The 15,863-nt window shown below is 58.1% G+C and overlaps 1 protein-coding gene across 2 annotated transcripts in view; it reads left to right on the top strand.

The window, feature by feature from the left end:
- The window catches only part of NEO1 (neogenin 1), a 222,686-nt gene that overhangs the window by 190,112 nt on the left and 16,711 nt on the right, over nt 1-15,863 (top strand). For both annotated transcript variants that reach the window (XM_070054696.2, XM_070054697.2), the window contains exons 19-22: nt 475-582; nt 1,708-1,902; nt 5,223-5,291; nt 7,512-7,659. In XM_070054696.2, the coding sequence (XP_069910797.2) occupies nt 475-582; nt 1,708-1,902; nt 5,223-5,291; nt 7,512-7,659 (520 nt within the window). The remainder of the gene's footprint in view (nt 1-474; nt 583-1,707; nt 1,903-5,222; nt 5,292-7,511; nt 7,660-15,863) is intronic.

Here is a 15,863-nt window from a genome sequence, read left to right as displayed (position 1 = left end):
TACCCCGTTACTCTGCCTTTCAGGTAGATGAAAATTAATGTGTTTTTTTTTTTTTAAAAAAAGGAAGGTCATATTGGGTTGAGACAGCCAACTGTAAATGAGAGAGAAAACTGCTTTACACTTAAAAGTATTCTAACAAAAATACTCCCGACAGAGGGAGAACAGCACCTGGTGTTGGTTGTCCTGGTCTGTGAGCCGGGTGGTGGCTGCCCCTCAGTGTAGTGAGGTGCTGTTGGCACAGTGCCCGCCTGGCTGGCCCGTGCACCCCGACTCCCAGCTGAGCTGCCAGTTCTGTGTATTTTCTCAGTATTAGATATTTTCTTCTTTTTATTGGATCTGATTTTAAACAGACAGAAGCAGGCCTTCTCTTGTCTGCTTGTACACTTTGTTGTGCCTTTCAGGTGGGAAGGGTTGAGGAAATGGTGAATTGAGTTGAGATGGACAGGAGTTCCTGAACGTGTTGTTATTTTGCAGTTCCTACTTCTCCGCCCAAGGATGTGACCGTTGTGAGTAAGGAGGGCAAACCCAGAACCATAATTGTGAACTGGCAGCCTCCTTCGGAAGCCAACGGCAAAATTACAGGTAAGCGGTCTTTGCACGGGCATCGCTCTGGGCCCCGGGACCCTGCCTGGCCGGAGCATCTCAGGAGAGCACGGTGCTGCTGGGAGCGGCGGGAGCGCAAGGCCGACTCCACCGACCTGTGGGTGGTGCGAGTTGGGACGCTCGTCAGGCTGGAGTGGAGGTGCTGTTGGCCCACGGTGGGCGTGAACGGGCCGACTCAGACCACTGCAGGGTGCACCAGACACCAGCCTTTGGCTCTCCTGGGACCTGGCGCACAAGTTTATTTTCTCTAGGAAACCCGTTCCCCTCTGCCTGAGTGACTGGCTCTGGAGTCGGCCACCCCCTGCCTAGTTCTTCAGGTGACAGCCAGATTCCGCTCTTCCTCCCGGAGTCTAGCGATGCGTTGGGTTGGCCCTTCCTTGGCCCCTGCCTCAGGCTCCCGTGTCCATATCAGAAGTGAAGGCTGGCAGTGGCCGAGGCCCTCGAAAGGAGCTGGGATTTTTCCTGGGGTTTCAGAGGACCTCCCACAACAGGGAGGACACTGGCCTTCCTCAGCCTCAGCCTCAGCACGGAGGGAGCCTGGCGAGGTTCCGCTGCCAGCGCTTCCCTGGCGCCCAGCTGCACTCCACGTGTGCGGAGTTCCTCTGCGTGCGAGAGGTGGCCTGAGCAAGTGGGAAGGAGCCCCTGGCACTGTCCTGCTCTGAGCTGCAGGAAGACTGCCCCCGTGGACGTTGGTCTCTGGTGAAAGAATCACTCCCCGCTTGATCTGGGTTAGAATCTGACCTTTCAGAACCAGTGAGGATACAGCCATGACTTGTTGACGAGGTGGGCTTGCCATTGGCACTTCGTGCCTCTGCGGTGGGAAGGGAGCGCCCCCTGGTGGAAGTACAGCCGACAGCTTCCCATGGCTTCCCCTGCGCCACGTCTGTGAGAGCCTGGCAGGTTGCTGCTTTTCTCCTAGGAGCTCAGCTTGGTGAGCCCTCACACAGCAGGGCAGCCATTATTGACTTTCAAAACCACTAATTTAGTTGTAGACCCTCAGACCTCATGCTGTAATGTGTAAATGACGTCACAGGCACGCACAGACTTAGTCCTTACGAGACGAAGAGCAGGACTGAGGTCTCTCCCGTTGGCTTCTCTGGACAGGTTACATCATCTATTACAGCACGGACGTGAATGCCGAGATCCACGACTGGGTCATTGAACCCGTCGTGGGGAACAGGCTGACTCACCAGATCCAGGAGCTGACGCTCGACACGCCGTACTACTTCAAGATCCAGGCCCGCAACTCCAAGGGCATGGGGCCCATGTCTGAGGCCGTCCAGTTCAGGACCCCTAAAGGTACTGCCCCGGCTGGGGATCTCTGGGGTCTCTGGTGAGGCTGTGCTTACGCCTGTCGCCTCTGCAAGCACAGGCCATGGGTGACACGCGGGTCCCCAGTGCGCGGATTTGTCCCCACCTACTGACTGCCAGAGCACGGGGCTCCCCACGTCTCAGCCTGACTGTGTGCTGCACCAGTGAGCTTTGGCTGTGGGCCGCTCGGGGCAGGTGAGGTGCAGCGCTCAGTCTGGTGTGGGTCACGCCACAGTGACGGATGCTTCCCTGTCGGCACGCGCAGGCTCCTGACCCGAAAGCTGATGTGTACGCCTCGGTAGAGAGACGGTGTGAGAGGGGCCTAATACGTAACACCAGATCAGAAGAGGAAGACAAAGGATCAGCCAGGGGAGCTTGGGCTAGTACCCTTCAGCTGGGAACCGAGTCTCTGGAGCTGTGGAACCTTTGTGGATTTCTTTCCTGTTAGCCGTAAAAGCACGACCTGGATCGGTCAGACGTGTGTGGGGGTTAACTTGTTCCTTTGAACATTCTGCTTGTGATCCTTGCTCTTGTTTTTTCTTCCCTGTGCTCGGCCTGTTAGCGGACTCCTCTGATAAAATGCCCAATGACCAAGGTAAATGAGTAGATGGCCTCTCTCGCCTTTTCTCTCTTTTGTGACCTATTACTGCCTTTTTCTTTTTGTTTTCCTGAAAATCTGTACCATGTGTTGAAAACCACATAATTAATGACCCAAAGTGGAGTTGGGTCCATGTTTGTGGCACACTTGGGGTATCTGAAAAGCTTGGGGGTTATTTAGGAGCTAAATAGCCTGGCAGGGAAAAAAATCGGGCCTGCACCCATAAGATAGTGGCGTTGGTGAGGGCTGGGCTGTGCTCAGGTGACCTGTGGCGGAGGTGGGCATTCAAGTCAGGACAAGGACAGTCGCATAGATTTTCCTATTCATGGCATCCAGAGTTCTCAGTGTCTCCCAGTGAAGCATTAAATCTCCAGCATATAATCCCCTCAGCGAATGCCCCGTCTTCCTCCCCTACAGAAACCTGCGCCACGCGACGTCCTGTGGCTCTCTGACCAGACTAGTGCTTTGTTATGTCGCCAGGAGCTTCATCTGGAGCTCTTTCCCATTTCTTCCCTTGAACACTCATACATGCGGTTATTTTCAAAGAGGGCAGAGGACGGGGACTACTGGAATGGAGACCTGGGCAGCCTGGACCCGGTGTCACCACTCTTGAAGCTGCGAGCTTTTCACTGGAGAAGCCACGGACAGCTGTCCTTGGTGATGGTCAGCTCTGGGAAGCCAGCTGAAGCTGGTGTTCGCTGAGACGGAGCACCGCGAGTCAGTCTAACACGTGCTGTCGTGGTGGAAGAGAAGGGACCAGAAATGCAAGGTCTTTGGACCTCGGCTGACAGAGAGGAGCCGGACCTGAGCTGCCGAGTTTCAGGGCTGTGGAACTGCGTTAGCGTTCAGTGAATCTGTGTTGTAACTGGAGAACCTGCAGACATGCGTGTGCGCAGCGTGAGAATGTAGAAGGAATCCTAGCACGTGTGCACGGAACCTGGGCACGCTCCCTGTCCCTCTCTAGCCAGAGTGTCATTCTTGGTGAACCACAGGACTGCTTGGTATTGTTGGTGTGAGGCCCATCCTTGGAGTTTCTTGTCCTGGTTTACAGCACGGAAACACAAACCAGCCAGTGTGAGGACGGTGTGCTGCCTTTGGGACTTGTTCACCCTGTGCAGCCTTGTGGGCAGATTGGCTCAAGTGTAGCTGTCCTGGTAGCTCCACACCCTTCAATACCAAGAACCTCACAGGTGCTCAGCCATGTGGCCCCTAGACCTCATCACGGCGAAATGCCGGCCAAGGACAGCTGAGAACTAGTTGTGAGAGGAGTCCCGGGAGGGTGTGGGCAGTGGGCAGGGCGGGCCCTGCGAGGTAGCTTCCAGTGAGCCCTGTTGGATCGGTGTGTCCTGGAGCACCGTGCTCTCTGCCTGTGTGAAGCGGGGGAAGCGTCCGTTCCTGGAGACTGCTCTGCGGTGACCGTGGGTCGTGTGCACTGGGCACTTCCTACACCTACAGGGGTATTCAGGATTATGGTATGGTTTCCATGTAAGCCCGACAGCTCCATGAGGTAGATGCTGTGGTTAGCCCTGTTTTCCTGGGGAAACCAAGGCCCAAAAGAGTAGCGAAGTCACTTGCCCTAGGACAGGCGGTCATGGCTGGTGGAGCCAGTGCCCAGGTGCAGACAGTCGGCTAAGCTGCCGAGTCAGTCACGAAGGGCAGCTTTTACACTGCGATTCTTGCAGACCTCTTTTCAGGACGAGTGCACTGGGCTCTGGGCTCAGATCGTGGATTGAGGGATACGTTAGCTGTGTTGGGGAAGAGTTCCTTGTATTTGCTTTACCCAAGCAGCTCTTTGGTAGATGTGGAAAAGTGGGAGACCAGGATGAGGAAACATCAAGCTGCCCACGTCCCACATCTGAGTGCTGGACTCCGTACCCGGCTCCACTCCTGACCCCCCTTCCTGCCCGTGCAGACCCTGGGAGGCAGTGGCAATGCCCAAGGGCTTGCGTTCCCACCACCCGCATGTGAGACCTGGACTGTTGAGTTCTTGGCTTTGGGCCCAGCCCAGCCTCAGCCACTGCAGGCATTTGGGGAGTTAACAGCAGAGGAGTGAGTACTCAGGCACGCATGCCCTCACTCTCGAGTTTAAACAAAAAAGACCAAAAATACGAACTTCTTAAACAAGTGCTTGCACGTATTGCGGGCGACCCCCACAGCCGAGATTGGCAGCCTCGCCGAGAGCGGGTTAGGACAGGGTCCTTTGGGAGCTGCTGGGGGGAGGCCTTGTCCACCCGGGGCTGTCTGCGGACAGGGCAGGAACTGAGAGGCCGGTGGAGCCTCCATTTGCGTTCTTGCTCCTTCTTAGAGCAGGTTCCTGCAGGATTTGAGGGGCGCCTGCAGGCCAGAGCAGCGTGGCCAGTCCCTGGTAGGATGGGAGGAGAGTGCCCCGGCTGGTGCCCTTGGTTCCTCTCCCCAGAGAGGCGACCTCTGCCTTCAGTCCTCCAAGTGGACCTCCAGGCATGGCTCCTTAGGCGAGGGAAACAGCCACGCTCCCACCTCTGGGCAGCAGAGCGACGGTGCGGTCAGAGCCACGGCGCCAGGGGTCCGACTTTCAGATGCCGCGTGGCACAGCAGCCACGCCCCTCTCTGCTGGGCGCACGGAGCCCGCACTTCCCCGTGGCTTGTGTGCTGCTTCATTTCTCACGGACACGGGGGACTGCACGTGCTCTCTGGGGCGGGGGCACTGCTGACCTGTCACCCTCTCCTTCAGCCTCAGGGTCTGCGGGAAAAGGAAGCCGGCTGCCAGACCTGGGATCCGACTACAAGCCTCCAGTGAGCGGTAAGTGCCTTCCCAGGGCTTCTTGTCCTGCTGTGGGCCTGGGAGCGTTTTGTTGGAATCGGTGTGGTGATGCCTGGCCCAAGCTGACTTGGTTCCTGTTGTTGAATGCATCTAGTGGTGGGCATCTTCTGGCACGTCTGCCAAGTTACCACAAGCCCATTCTTGACGGATGCATAAATAAAATCCTCTCCCCACATAGCCAGCCTGAGATGAGTTGGTTCCCTAAGGGACCTGTTACCCACTGCCTCCAGAAAAGAGTTAGAATTTTGCTTTCAAAAGTAAAGTGGCTCCAGAACAAGCTGCAGGAATGTTTGCATCATTAGGTTCTCCCAGCCCTGTTCTTTAGTTTGGGGATTCTAGAAAGTCCCACTGTCAAGGCCGTCCTAAGAGCCAGGGCCTTTCAGTTAGTGAGGACCCCTCCTTCTCTACAGACGGCATCAGTTGTGTTATTTTGCATGTGAAGTTGCGTTTGATGCTCCCGTCACCACAAAGCAGGGAGAACAGAAGCTGTTACTTCCGCAGTACGTGAACAGACCTGGTGGAAAAGGTGCGTGCCTGGGGCTGCCCACGCGGGCAGTCCTGGGCCCAGAACCCAGGCTCTCCTGACTGCCGAGCACGCGGGCAGCCCGAGACGCACAGGTTTCTCCACGAGACCTGGGGAGTGGCCAGGTGTCCACAGGAGCCCTTCCTGTGTCTTCACCTCCTTCAGAGGCACGCGGGAGAGGAAGGGTCACTCCTGGAGACTCGCGGGCCACCAGTGGGCAGTGGGGCTCTCATGCCCGCCGTCTGGAAGTAGGAGCCGTGCTGTGCTGCCCAGCCTCCAGGGAAATCCGTGTGTTCTAGAGAAAGCCAGACCTGCACGCGCTGGAAGGAGTTGGTGTGCCCTGGTTCTGGGCCTTGGTTTACAACTTCTCCTTTCTGTGCACGTCCAGGCATGTGCTGGCCACAGCGTCGTGCTCAGTGAGGCTGTGACCGAAGGAAGCATTCTTTCCCTTTCCTTTCTCACGTGCGTGTCTTCAAAGGTTCAGGTTCCCTGAGACAGGCTGCAGGAGCAGGAGGGGGAGCAGACCCACCTCCCAGAAGAGGTGGCAGCTCACACGGATCTTGACGCACTGAAGGCCGCCGAGTGTCAGAGCGGGCTGGACGGTCCCAGAAGCAGTACAGCGTGTCCGAAGCCCGCCCCCAGGGCCACCCGGCCCAGGGACGGGAAGGCAGAGTAGAGGCAGCCTGTCGGGAACAGAGCACCTGTGCAAAGAAGGAGAAGGAGCGGGGGCGAGCGTGTGAAGCCCGGCAGGAGTGGCTGCGGGCAGGTGCAAGGGAAGCTGGCCACGACGGCCCTGCAGGAGAGCTGTCGCTCCCCTTGACAGCCGCAGGGGAAGCTTTTGTCTGGCTCTGCTGTCAGAGTCCAGGGCAGTTGTGTGAGAACTGCTACTGCCTGAGACGCACAGTGCCCACCCTGCCCTGGGCCTGACCCCACCCCAGGGCTCAGCCCCACGGGGCCTTCCATGAGCTGTCCCTCCCTCCAGGCCCTTTTGTCATCAGTAGCTCAGCTCAGACGCCAGCTCCTCCGGGAAGCTTCTGCTGCCCCCTCAGTCTAAGTCAGCCACACGGACCCTCTGCACCACAGCCCTTCCCTGATGGGCCACATCTTTGCCGTTCACCACTGCACCTGTAGCCCCTAGAGCAGTGGCTGGCACCGCGTGGCCACCCAGCACGTGCCTGCCGGGTTAGTGTGTGTGCTCAGGCCTCCTCTTCCCCTCAGCTGAATGAGCAAGTTACCGCTGCATGTGTATTCATGAGCGCAGACTGCATTTCTCAAGTGATTTTGTTCATATAATCTCAGACACCTGTGTGGTGGGGAAAAACGGGTTTTGCTGAATGTACATTTTTAAAATGGTTTTGAAAGCTGGAAATGGGTGACTTACAAATGTGCATCACAGGATGCATTTCTGTCACGTGGGCACCTTTGTCCACGTCTGTCTGAACCTTCGGCCGTTCCTGGCCGTCAGGGAGCCCACCGAGCCCTGCCCCTGGGCAGAGCTGTGTGCCGAGCTCCCGCGCAGGGCAGGCGCAGCTCTGTGGCACTTGCAGGAGACAGCCCCACTGTGGCAGCGCCGTGCCCGGCCCCGTGAGGAGTCTGCCGAGGCTGTGCGCCACGGCGGGCACTGCCACCAGTGCTTTCGGTTCTCCACGCTCACCGTGTCGCGTTCCCCCGTGCAGGCAGCAACAGCCCTCACGGGAGCCCCACCTCCCCGCTGGACAGCAGCGTGCTGCTGGTGCTCATCGTCTCCGTGGGCGTCGTCACCATCGTGGCGGTCGTGGTCGTCGCCGTCTTCTGCACGCGGCGCACCACCTCTCACCAGAAGAAGTAAGGACGCGGGCGGCCGCGGTGAGGAGTGGCGCGGGGCAGACCGCCAGGGACCCGGGCGGAGCGGTGTCAGGTGCCTTCAGAGCACACGGAGAGTGGCCCCTCTTCCATACACACGGGGCCCTGCTCCTTCATGGCGTCCGGAAGGGACCGTTTACCAAGTCACAGGTGGAGGTAGGGAAGCGGGGCAGGGGTGGTTGGGGGCCGCACTGTCACACTGAGGCCTGCAGGGCCGAGAGGAGGGGCTGCCATCAGAGGCCGGAGGCAGGAGGAGGCAGCAAGAGGAATGCAGCCATTGCAGGGCCAGAACCCCTCCCCTCCCTGACCTCCGGGCCTTTGCCAGAACCCGCTGTCACCCTGCCGTAATGGATGGCGCTCGTTTAGCTCATCCCCAAGTTTCAGAGCCAAACAGGGAAGAAGTATGGACAGAAGAGTGACTGCCGTCCAGCCCCTTGGAGATGGCGCCTGTGCCACCATGAGCCCGACAGGCACCGGGAGTGTGTGCGCCCCCGCAGGCCGTGTCGCGGCACAAATGCCAGCAGAGGTGGAAGACCAGAAGCGTCTTATTCTCAATCCAAACTGAAGAATGGGGGGGGGGGGGGGCAGTGCGGGGCATTTGGCTTAGTGGTTAAGGCACGGCTTGGGACCTCCGTGACCCACCACCGAGAGCCCAGGTTCAAATCCCCTTCCGTTCCCAGTCCTAGCTTCCCGCTAATGCGCACCCTGGGAGACAGCAGGTGATAACTGAAGTATTTGGGTCCCTGCCGCTCACCTGGGAGACCTGGATGGAGTTCTCAGCGCCTGGCTTTAGCCTTGGCCCAGCCCTTACTGTTGGAAGCATCTGAGGAGTGAACCAGTGGGTAGAGATTGAGATCTCTGTCTGTCTCTTTTCCTCTCGCTCTTGATAAGTACATTTTAAAAAATTTTAATATATCTGCATGTTGGGGTGGGGATATTTTAATGTTCATTAAAATGTTTTAATGCTCATAAAAATTTCTTATTCAAGAAATTAGTATTAACCAACATAGCAGTTTTCCAGAGAGTTCAAATGACTGAACTCCCCTGGAGTTTCAGGGCTTATGGCTTATTGCTGAAGCAGGTAGCAAGGGAGTTCAGTTTGTACCAGTGCTTGGTGTAATGTCTTAGACTCCTAAGTGAGAGAGAGAGTCCTTGACCCTGGATTACAGTCAGCTCACCTGTCATGTCGACATGTGGACCTGGATCAGAGCTTATATCTGTGTTGACAGTGAGACGTACCACAGGAGGAGATTCCTGCGTTACTCATAGCAAAAACACAGTATGGACAATAAAAGGACTCAAGTTGTAGTATCCAGAAAGGTCCTAAGAGGAGGATGTTGCGCCATAAAATTCACAGCTTCAGGTGTTGTCATCCATTCAGGTTTGATCTGCCCAAGGCAAGGATACGTGTGTTCAGAAGTGATAGATTCATTCCCAGTGTACAGGGCAGGTGCAAGCGACTAACTGCTGCTTGTAATGACTGATGTCACTTTCTGCGTTATGTGATAATTGAAACCTTTCTGCCTTTTTGTGGATTGATTGATTGATTGATTTGAATGGTAGAGCAATGGAGAGGAAAGAGAGCAGTCACATCTAGTGGTGGCTTCCGGCTGGCAGAGTCCCGAGGCAGCACAGGGTATAGCCTAGGGGAGAGACAGGGAGCGCTCATGCCTCTTCTGGTCTCCCCCTTTTCTGGGGTTTCTACCCTGAAGATTTTTGAGAGGTAGAGTGCTCTTCCCCTGGTTCACTCCCTCAGTGCCTTCAGTGGACCGGGGTTGGTCTGGGCCAAAGCTGGGAGCTGCCTCCCATTAGCAGGAAGCTGGAGTCAGGAGCCAGAGCTGGGATCCAGCCCCTAGCAGTTTGATGTGGAATGTGGGCGCCTTAACCGCTGGGCTAACACCCCCCTCTGTTGACACTCCGTAATGCTAATCACCCCATAAACCCCATAGTCTGATTGCTTTCTGCCCGCTTAATGTTTCACATGGGCTCTGTACGCAAGCCACAGCAGAGCGTTTGGCAAGTTGAGCCCCTCAGCGGGTAGCCCCGGCCTCTCTCCCTGCCCAGATGAGAACCACTTAGCCTCACCTAAAGCTTTCGCCTTCGACTAAAGCTTTTCCTCTCACTCTGGTGACCATTCCTCCGCCACCCACCCCCAGCCTGGCAGCGTGCTTCCTCCTGCTTGAGGCCAGCTCTTGTGTTCACCCTGTGGATCTCATTGTCCCGTCTTCCTGAGGCCTGTACTTGCCGGGACTCTCTCTCCGTGTGGCTGTCTCCCCCTCCTTTGGTGCGGCCCTGCGGCATTACGTGTGTGCAGACTTCTTGCATCTGAGCCATGATGATCACAACTCGCCCTCTCCTGCGTGTTTCTGCCAAGGAACCTCTTCCCCTTACCCACACAATCCCTTGAATCCAGTTGTCCCTTGAATCCACAGGGGATGGCTTCATGGCTCCCTGGCCCCACAGAATCCAAAATCTGCCGGTGTTCAGTGCTCTCTCAACTGACAGCTGTGGCCAGCACCGTGGCTCACTTGGCTAATCCACTGCCTGCAGCGCCGGCATCCCATATGGGTGCCGGATTCTGTCCCGGTTGCCCCTCTTCCAGGCCAGCTCTCTGCTGTGGCCCGGGAGTGCAGTGGAGGATGGCCCAGGTGCTTGGGCCCTGCACCCGCATGGGAGACCAGGAGAGGCACCAGGCTCCTGGTTTCGGATTGGCGCAGCGTGCCGGCTGCAGCAACCATTGTGGGATGAACCAACGGCAAAGGAAGACCTTTCTCTCTGACTCTCTCTCTCACTGTCCACTCTGCCTGTCAAAAAAAAAAAAAAAAAAACACAACAACAACAACAACAACAACCTGACAGCTTTTGCAAAGAACGTGCACATTGTCCTGTATCCACTAACCATCCTAGACTGCTTGTAACACTGAACGTGGTGTAAGTCATCTGTAAACAGTTGTGTTGTTCAGAGAATAATGACAAGAAAAAGGCCTGTACATGTTCAGCGCAGATACAGGGTTGTTTTTGTTTTTTTTTTTTATTTGAAAGAGTTACACAGAGCAGAGGTGGAGAGAGAGGTCTTCCATCCGATGGTTCACTCCCCAGTTGGCCCCAACGGCCAGAGCTGTGCCATTCTGAAGCCAGGAGCAAGGAATTTCCTCCGGGTCTCCCATGCGGGTGCAGGGGCCCAAGGACTTGGGCCATCTTCCACTCTTTTCCCAGGCCACAGCAGAGAGCTGCATGGGAAGTGGAGCAGCCGGGTCTCGAACCAGCACCCATATGGGATGCCAAGCGCTTCAGGCCAGGGTGTTAACCTGCTGCACCACAGCGCCGGCCCCAAAGCTACAGTTTTTTTTTACTTTTTTTCTTTTTTTTTTTTTTTTTTTTTTTTGACAGGCAGAGTGGACAGTGAGAGAGAGAGACAGAGAGAAAGGTCTTCCTTTGCCATTGGTTCACCCTCCAATGGCCGCCGCGGCCGGCGCACTGCGCTGATCCAATGGCAGGAGCCAGGAGCCAGGTGCTTCTCCTGGTCTCCCATGGGGTGCAGGGCCCAAGCACCTGGGCCATTCTCCACTGCACTCCCTGGCCACAGCAGAGAGCTGGCCTGGAAGAGGGGCAACCGGGACAGAATCCGGCGCCCCAACCGGGACTAGAACCTGGTGTGCCGGCGCCGCTAGGCGGAGGATTAGCCTAGTGAGCTGCGGCGCCGGCCCAAAAGCTACAGTTTTTAAAATCTGTATTTCATTTGAAAGGCAGAGACAGTGTTCCCATCTGCTGGTTCGCTCCCCAAATGCCCGCAACAGTTGAGGCAGACCCAGAACTCAGCAAGGGTCTCCCGTGTGGGTGGCAGGGACCCAAGTCCTTGAGCCGTCACCTGCTGCCTCCCGGGGTGCTCATTAGGAAGCAGGAATCAGAAGCAGAGGGCTCTGATCTGTGATGCAGACACCCCAACCGGCCTCTTAACTGCCGAATGCCTGCCCCAGACGTCATCTTGGTTTTTAATACTGTTGCTCCGTGGTTGGTTGGATCCGCAGGTGTGGGACTCCCAGATTGAAAGGGCCGACTCCTTGTTGACACTCAGCTTGTCGCCTGCCTCACCGCCCACACGTGCTTTAGAACCTGCACTTCCCGGCTCACCAGGGTGGCTCTCCACTGACCTCTGTCCTGCTGGAGCCGAGGGCCGTTTTCAGTCTCCCCTGGGTCCCTGAACAGTGAGCACACAGCCGGCCTCTCCCGCTTTCCGAAGCGTTCTCTTCTCTCAGATCCCGAGGCCGCATGTTCCCTTGCACAGCCCCGGCCTCAGATGTGCATCTTCCTGGCCTCGCCCTCTTCTCCTGGGCTCCCCCACCAGGGGACCCCCTGCTCGCCCAGGGCTCCTCCTGTGTGTCTGTCTCTGGCCACGGCCTCCCCGTTCTGTGTGCCAGGCTGTGCACCCAGGCACTGCCTCTGTGGCTCTTTACTATTTCAGGGGCACTTCAGACTCCCTGTATCCAAAACCAGGATTCACAGTTTCTGGTCCGACTAGTCTCTGCCCCATTCTTCCCTGTGTCAGCGGCTTAAACCCAGAACCCTGGCATCATCTCCTACCCTGCTTTTTCTTCTACCGCACCCCATTCTGCATGCACTGATTGAGCACGCTCTGTTGTTTCTGCCTCCTCCTCCGTCCCCACGGCCCAGGTCCTGTCTGTTCCAGCTCAGTTACTACCACGGCATGCTGGCTCTTCTCCCACCACACACGTTTAAAAAAAAATTAATGTGTGTGTGTATATATATATGTGTGTATATATATATTTTTTTTTATTTATTTGAAAGGCAGAGTTGGAGAGAGGGAGAGAGAGAGAGAGGCCTTCCATCCACTGGTTCACTCCCAAATGGCTGCACTGGCTGGGGCTGGGTCAGGCCGTAGCCAGAAGTCTGGAACTCCATCTGGGTCTCCCATGTTGGTGCCAGGGCCCAAGCACTCAGGTCATCTGCTGCTGCTTTCCCGGACACACTAGCAGGGAGCTGTATCAGAAGTGGAGCAGTGCCCGTATGGGATACTAGCTTGCCGGCAGCGGCTTACCCTGCTCTGCCACAGTGCTGGCCCCTGCTGCCCACTTTGGACAGAGCTGACCACTCTGTCCTGCCTGCAGCTTCCCATGCTTCTCATTGCTCACAAGGGAAGTCCCAGCTCTGGACATTGCTCCAAAGCTCTGTGTGGTCTGGCCCCTGATCCGATCCCCACACTATTTCATAGCGTCCTCTGTGGGGCTCACTGTTCCCCACCCCTCACCACACTCAGAGTCCCGGGGACCTGCACTGCCCTCCCCCTCACCACACTCAGAGTCCCGGGGTCCTGCTGCACTGCCCCCCCCTCACCACACTCAGAGTCCCGGGGACCTGCTGCACTGTACCCACCTCTCACCACGCTCAGAGTCCCGGGGACCTGCTGCACTGCGCCCCAACTCTCACCACGCTCAGAGTCCCGGGAACCTGCATTGCCCCACCTCTCACCACACTCAGAGTCCCGGGGACCTGCACTGCCCCCCCTCTCACCACGCTCAGAGTCCCGGGGACCTGCTGCACTGCGCCCCAACTCTCACCACACTCAGAGGCCCGGGGACCTGCATTGCCCCACCTCTCACCACGCTCAGAGTCCCGGGGACCTGCACTGCCCCCACCTCTCACCACACTCAGAGTCCCGGGGACCTGCACTGCCCCACCTCTCACCACGCTCAGAGTCCCGGGGACCTGCACTGCCCCCACCTCTCACCACGCTCAGAGTCCCGGGGACCTGCACTGCCCCCACCTCTCACCACACTCAGAGTCCCGGGGACCTGCACTGCCTCCACCTCTCACCACACTCAGAGTCCCAGGGACCTGCACTGCCCCCACCTCTCACCACACTCAGAGTCCCAGGGACCTGCACTGCCCCCACCTCTCACCACGCTCAGAGTCCCGGGGACCTGCACTGCCCCCACCTCTCACCACGCTCAGAGTCCCGGGGACCTGCACTGCCCCCACCTCTCACCACGCTCAGAGTCCCGGGGACCTGCACTGCACCCACCTCTCACCACGCTCAGAGTCCCGGGGACCTGCACTGCCCCCACCTCTCACCACGCTCAGAGTCCCGGGGACCTGCACTGCCCCCACCTCTCACCACGCTCAGAGTCCCGGGGACCTGCACTGCGCCCACCTCTCACCACGCTCAGAGTCCCGGGGACCTGCACTGCCCCCACCTCTCACCACGCTCAGAGTCCTGGGGACCGGCACTGCCCCACCTCTCACCATGCTCAGAGTCCTAGGGACCTGTACTGCACCCACCTCTCACCACACTCAGAGTCCCGGGGACCTGCACTGCGCCCACCTCTCACCACGCTCAGAGTCCCAGGGACATGCTGCACTGCCCCCACCTCTCACCACGCTCAGAGTCCCGGGGACCTGCACTGCACCCACCTCTCACCACGCTCAGAGTCCCGGGGACCTGCACTGCACCCACCTCTCACCACGCTCAGAGTCCCGGGGACCTGCACTGCCCCACCTCTCACCACGCTCAGAGTCCCGGGGACCTGCACTGCGCCCACCTCTTACCCCGCTCAGAGGCCCGAGGACCTGCACTGCGCCCACCTCTCACCACACTCAGAGTCCCGGGGACCTGCACTGCGCCCACCTCTCACCACGCTCAGAGGCCCGGGGACATGCTGCACTGCCCCCACCTCTCACCACGCTCAGAGGCCCGGGGACATGCTGCACTGCTGCTGTTTCAGGGCTTTGCCGTGAGCTGATTTTGCACTGGGATATGTGCAAAATATGTGGCTTCTTTTGTCTCTGCTTAAATACCCCGCTTCTCCCAGATATTTCTGTCGACCTTAGGGCTGGTTTTTCAGAGGTTATCCTAACACACTGGTGTCCATTAAGGTCAGAGCATTTTATTTATTTATTTTAAAGATTTACTTATTTATTTGAAAGAGATGGAGAGAGAGGGAGAACCTTCTGTCTGCTGGTTCATTCCCAGATGGCTGCAACAGCCAGAGTTGGACCAGGCTGAAGCCAAGAGCCAGGAGCTTCCTCCAGGGCTCCCACGTGGGTGCAGGGGCCCAAGCACTTGACCTTCTTCCACTGCTTTCTCAGGTGCATTGGCAGGGGGCTGGATTGGAAGTAGAGCAGCCCAGACTCAAACCAGCGCCCATATGTGATGCCAGCACTGCAGGCAGAGGCTTAACCCGCTGTGCTACAGCGCTGGCCCCAGAGCGTTTTAGAACAATCATTCAGTGTCTGTCTTCCTCACCAAAAGTACCAAGGGCTGCGTAGCCTAACACGCTTGGTGAGACGACAGCTGGAGAAGCAGGTGCTGCCGTCACGCCCTGACAGCCCAGCTGGGGTCCTGGTCTGGTCAGAGAGGTCAGTCCTCTTTCTCAAGCCCCAGAACACACCTCTGCTCCGGGGCTGTGCTGCTGCTCCCTGGGAACTGCTAAGGGACCTTCCACGGGAGACGTCAGCCTCTTCACACGCCAAGTAGTCACAGCTGCTTTGGCAACGCCCTGGTGCGGGCTCCTCAACTGGGCTGGAGGGGGCTACGGGTGCTCGTCCCAGACACTGGGGTGGAGGGAGGGGCTGTGGGTGCCCTTCCCAGACACTGGGGTGGAGGGACTGTGGGTGCCCTTCCCAGACACTGGGGTGGAGGGAGGGGCTACGGGTGCTCGTCCCAGACACTGGGGTGGAGGGGCTGTGGGTGCCCTTCCCAGACACTGGGGTGGAGGGAGCTGTGGGTGCCCTTCCCAGACACTGGGGTGGAGGGAGCTGTGGGTGCCCTTCCCAGACACTGGGGTGGAGGGAGCTGTGGGTGCCCTTCCCAGACACTGGGGTGGGGGGAGGGGCTGTGGGTGCCCTTCCCAGACACTGGGGTGGGGGGAGGGGCTGTGGGTGCCCTTCCCAGACACTGGGGTGGGGGGAGGGGCTGTGGGTGCTCGTCCCAGACACTGGGGTGGAGGGAGGGGCTGTGGGTGCCCTTCCCAGACACTGGGGTGGAGGGGCTGTGGGTGCCCTTCCCAGACACTGGGGTGGAGGGAGCTGTGGGTGCCCTTCCCAGACACTGGGGTGGAGGGAGGGGCTGTGGGTGCTCTCCCAGACACTGGGGTGGGGGGAGGGGCTGTGGGTGCCCTTCCCAGACACTGGGGTGGAGGGAGGGAGCTGTGGGTGCCCTTCCCAGACAC

This window comes from Oryctolagus cuniculus, chromosome 12, assembly GCF_051225735.1.
Source record: "Oryctolagus cuniculus isolate XC-2025 breed Fujian yellow rabbit chromosome 12, ASM5122573v1, whole genome shotgun sequence".
Lineage (NCBI taxonomy): Eukaryota > Metazoa > Chordata > Mammalia > Lagomorpha > Leporidae > Oryctolagus > Oryctolagus cuniculus.
This window is presented reverse-complemented; position numbering and strand designations above follow the sequence as displayed.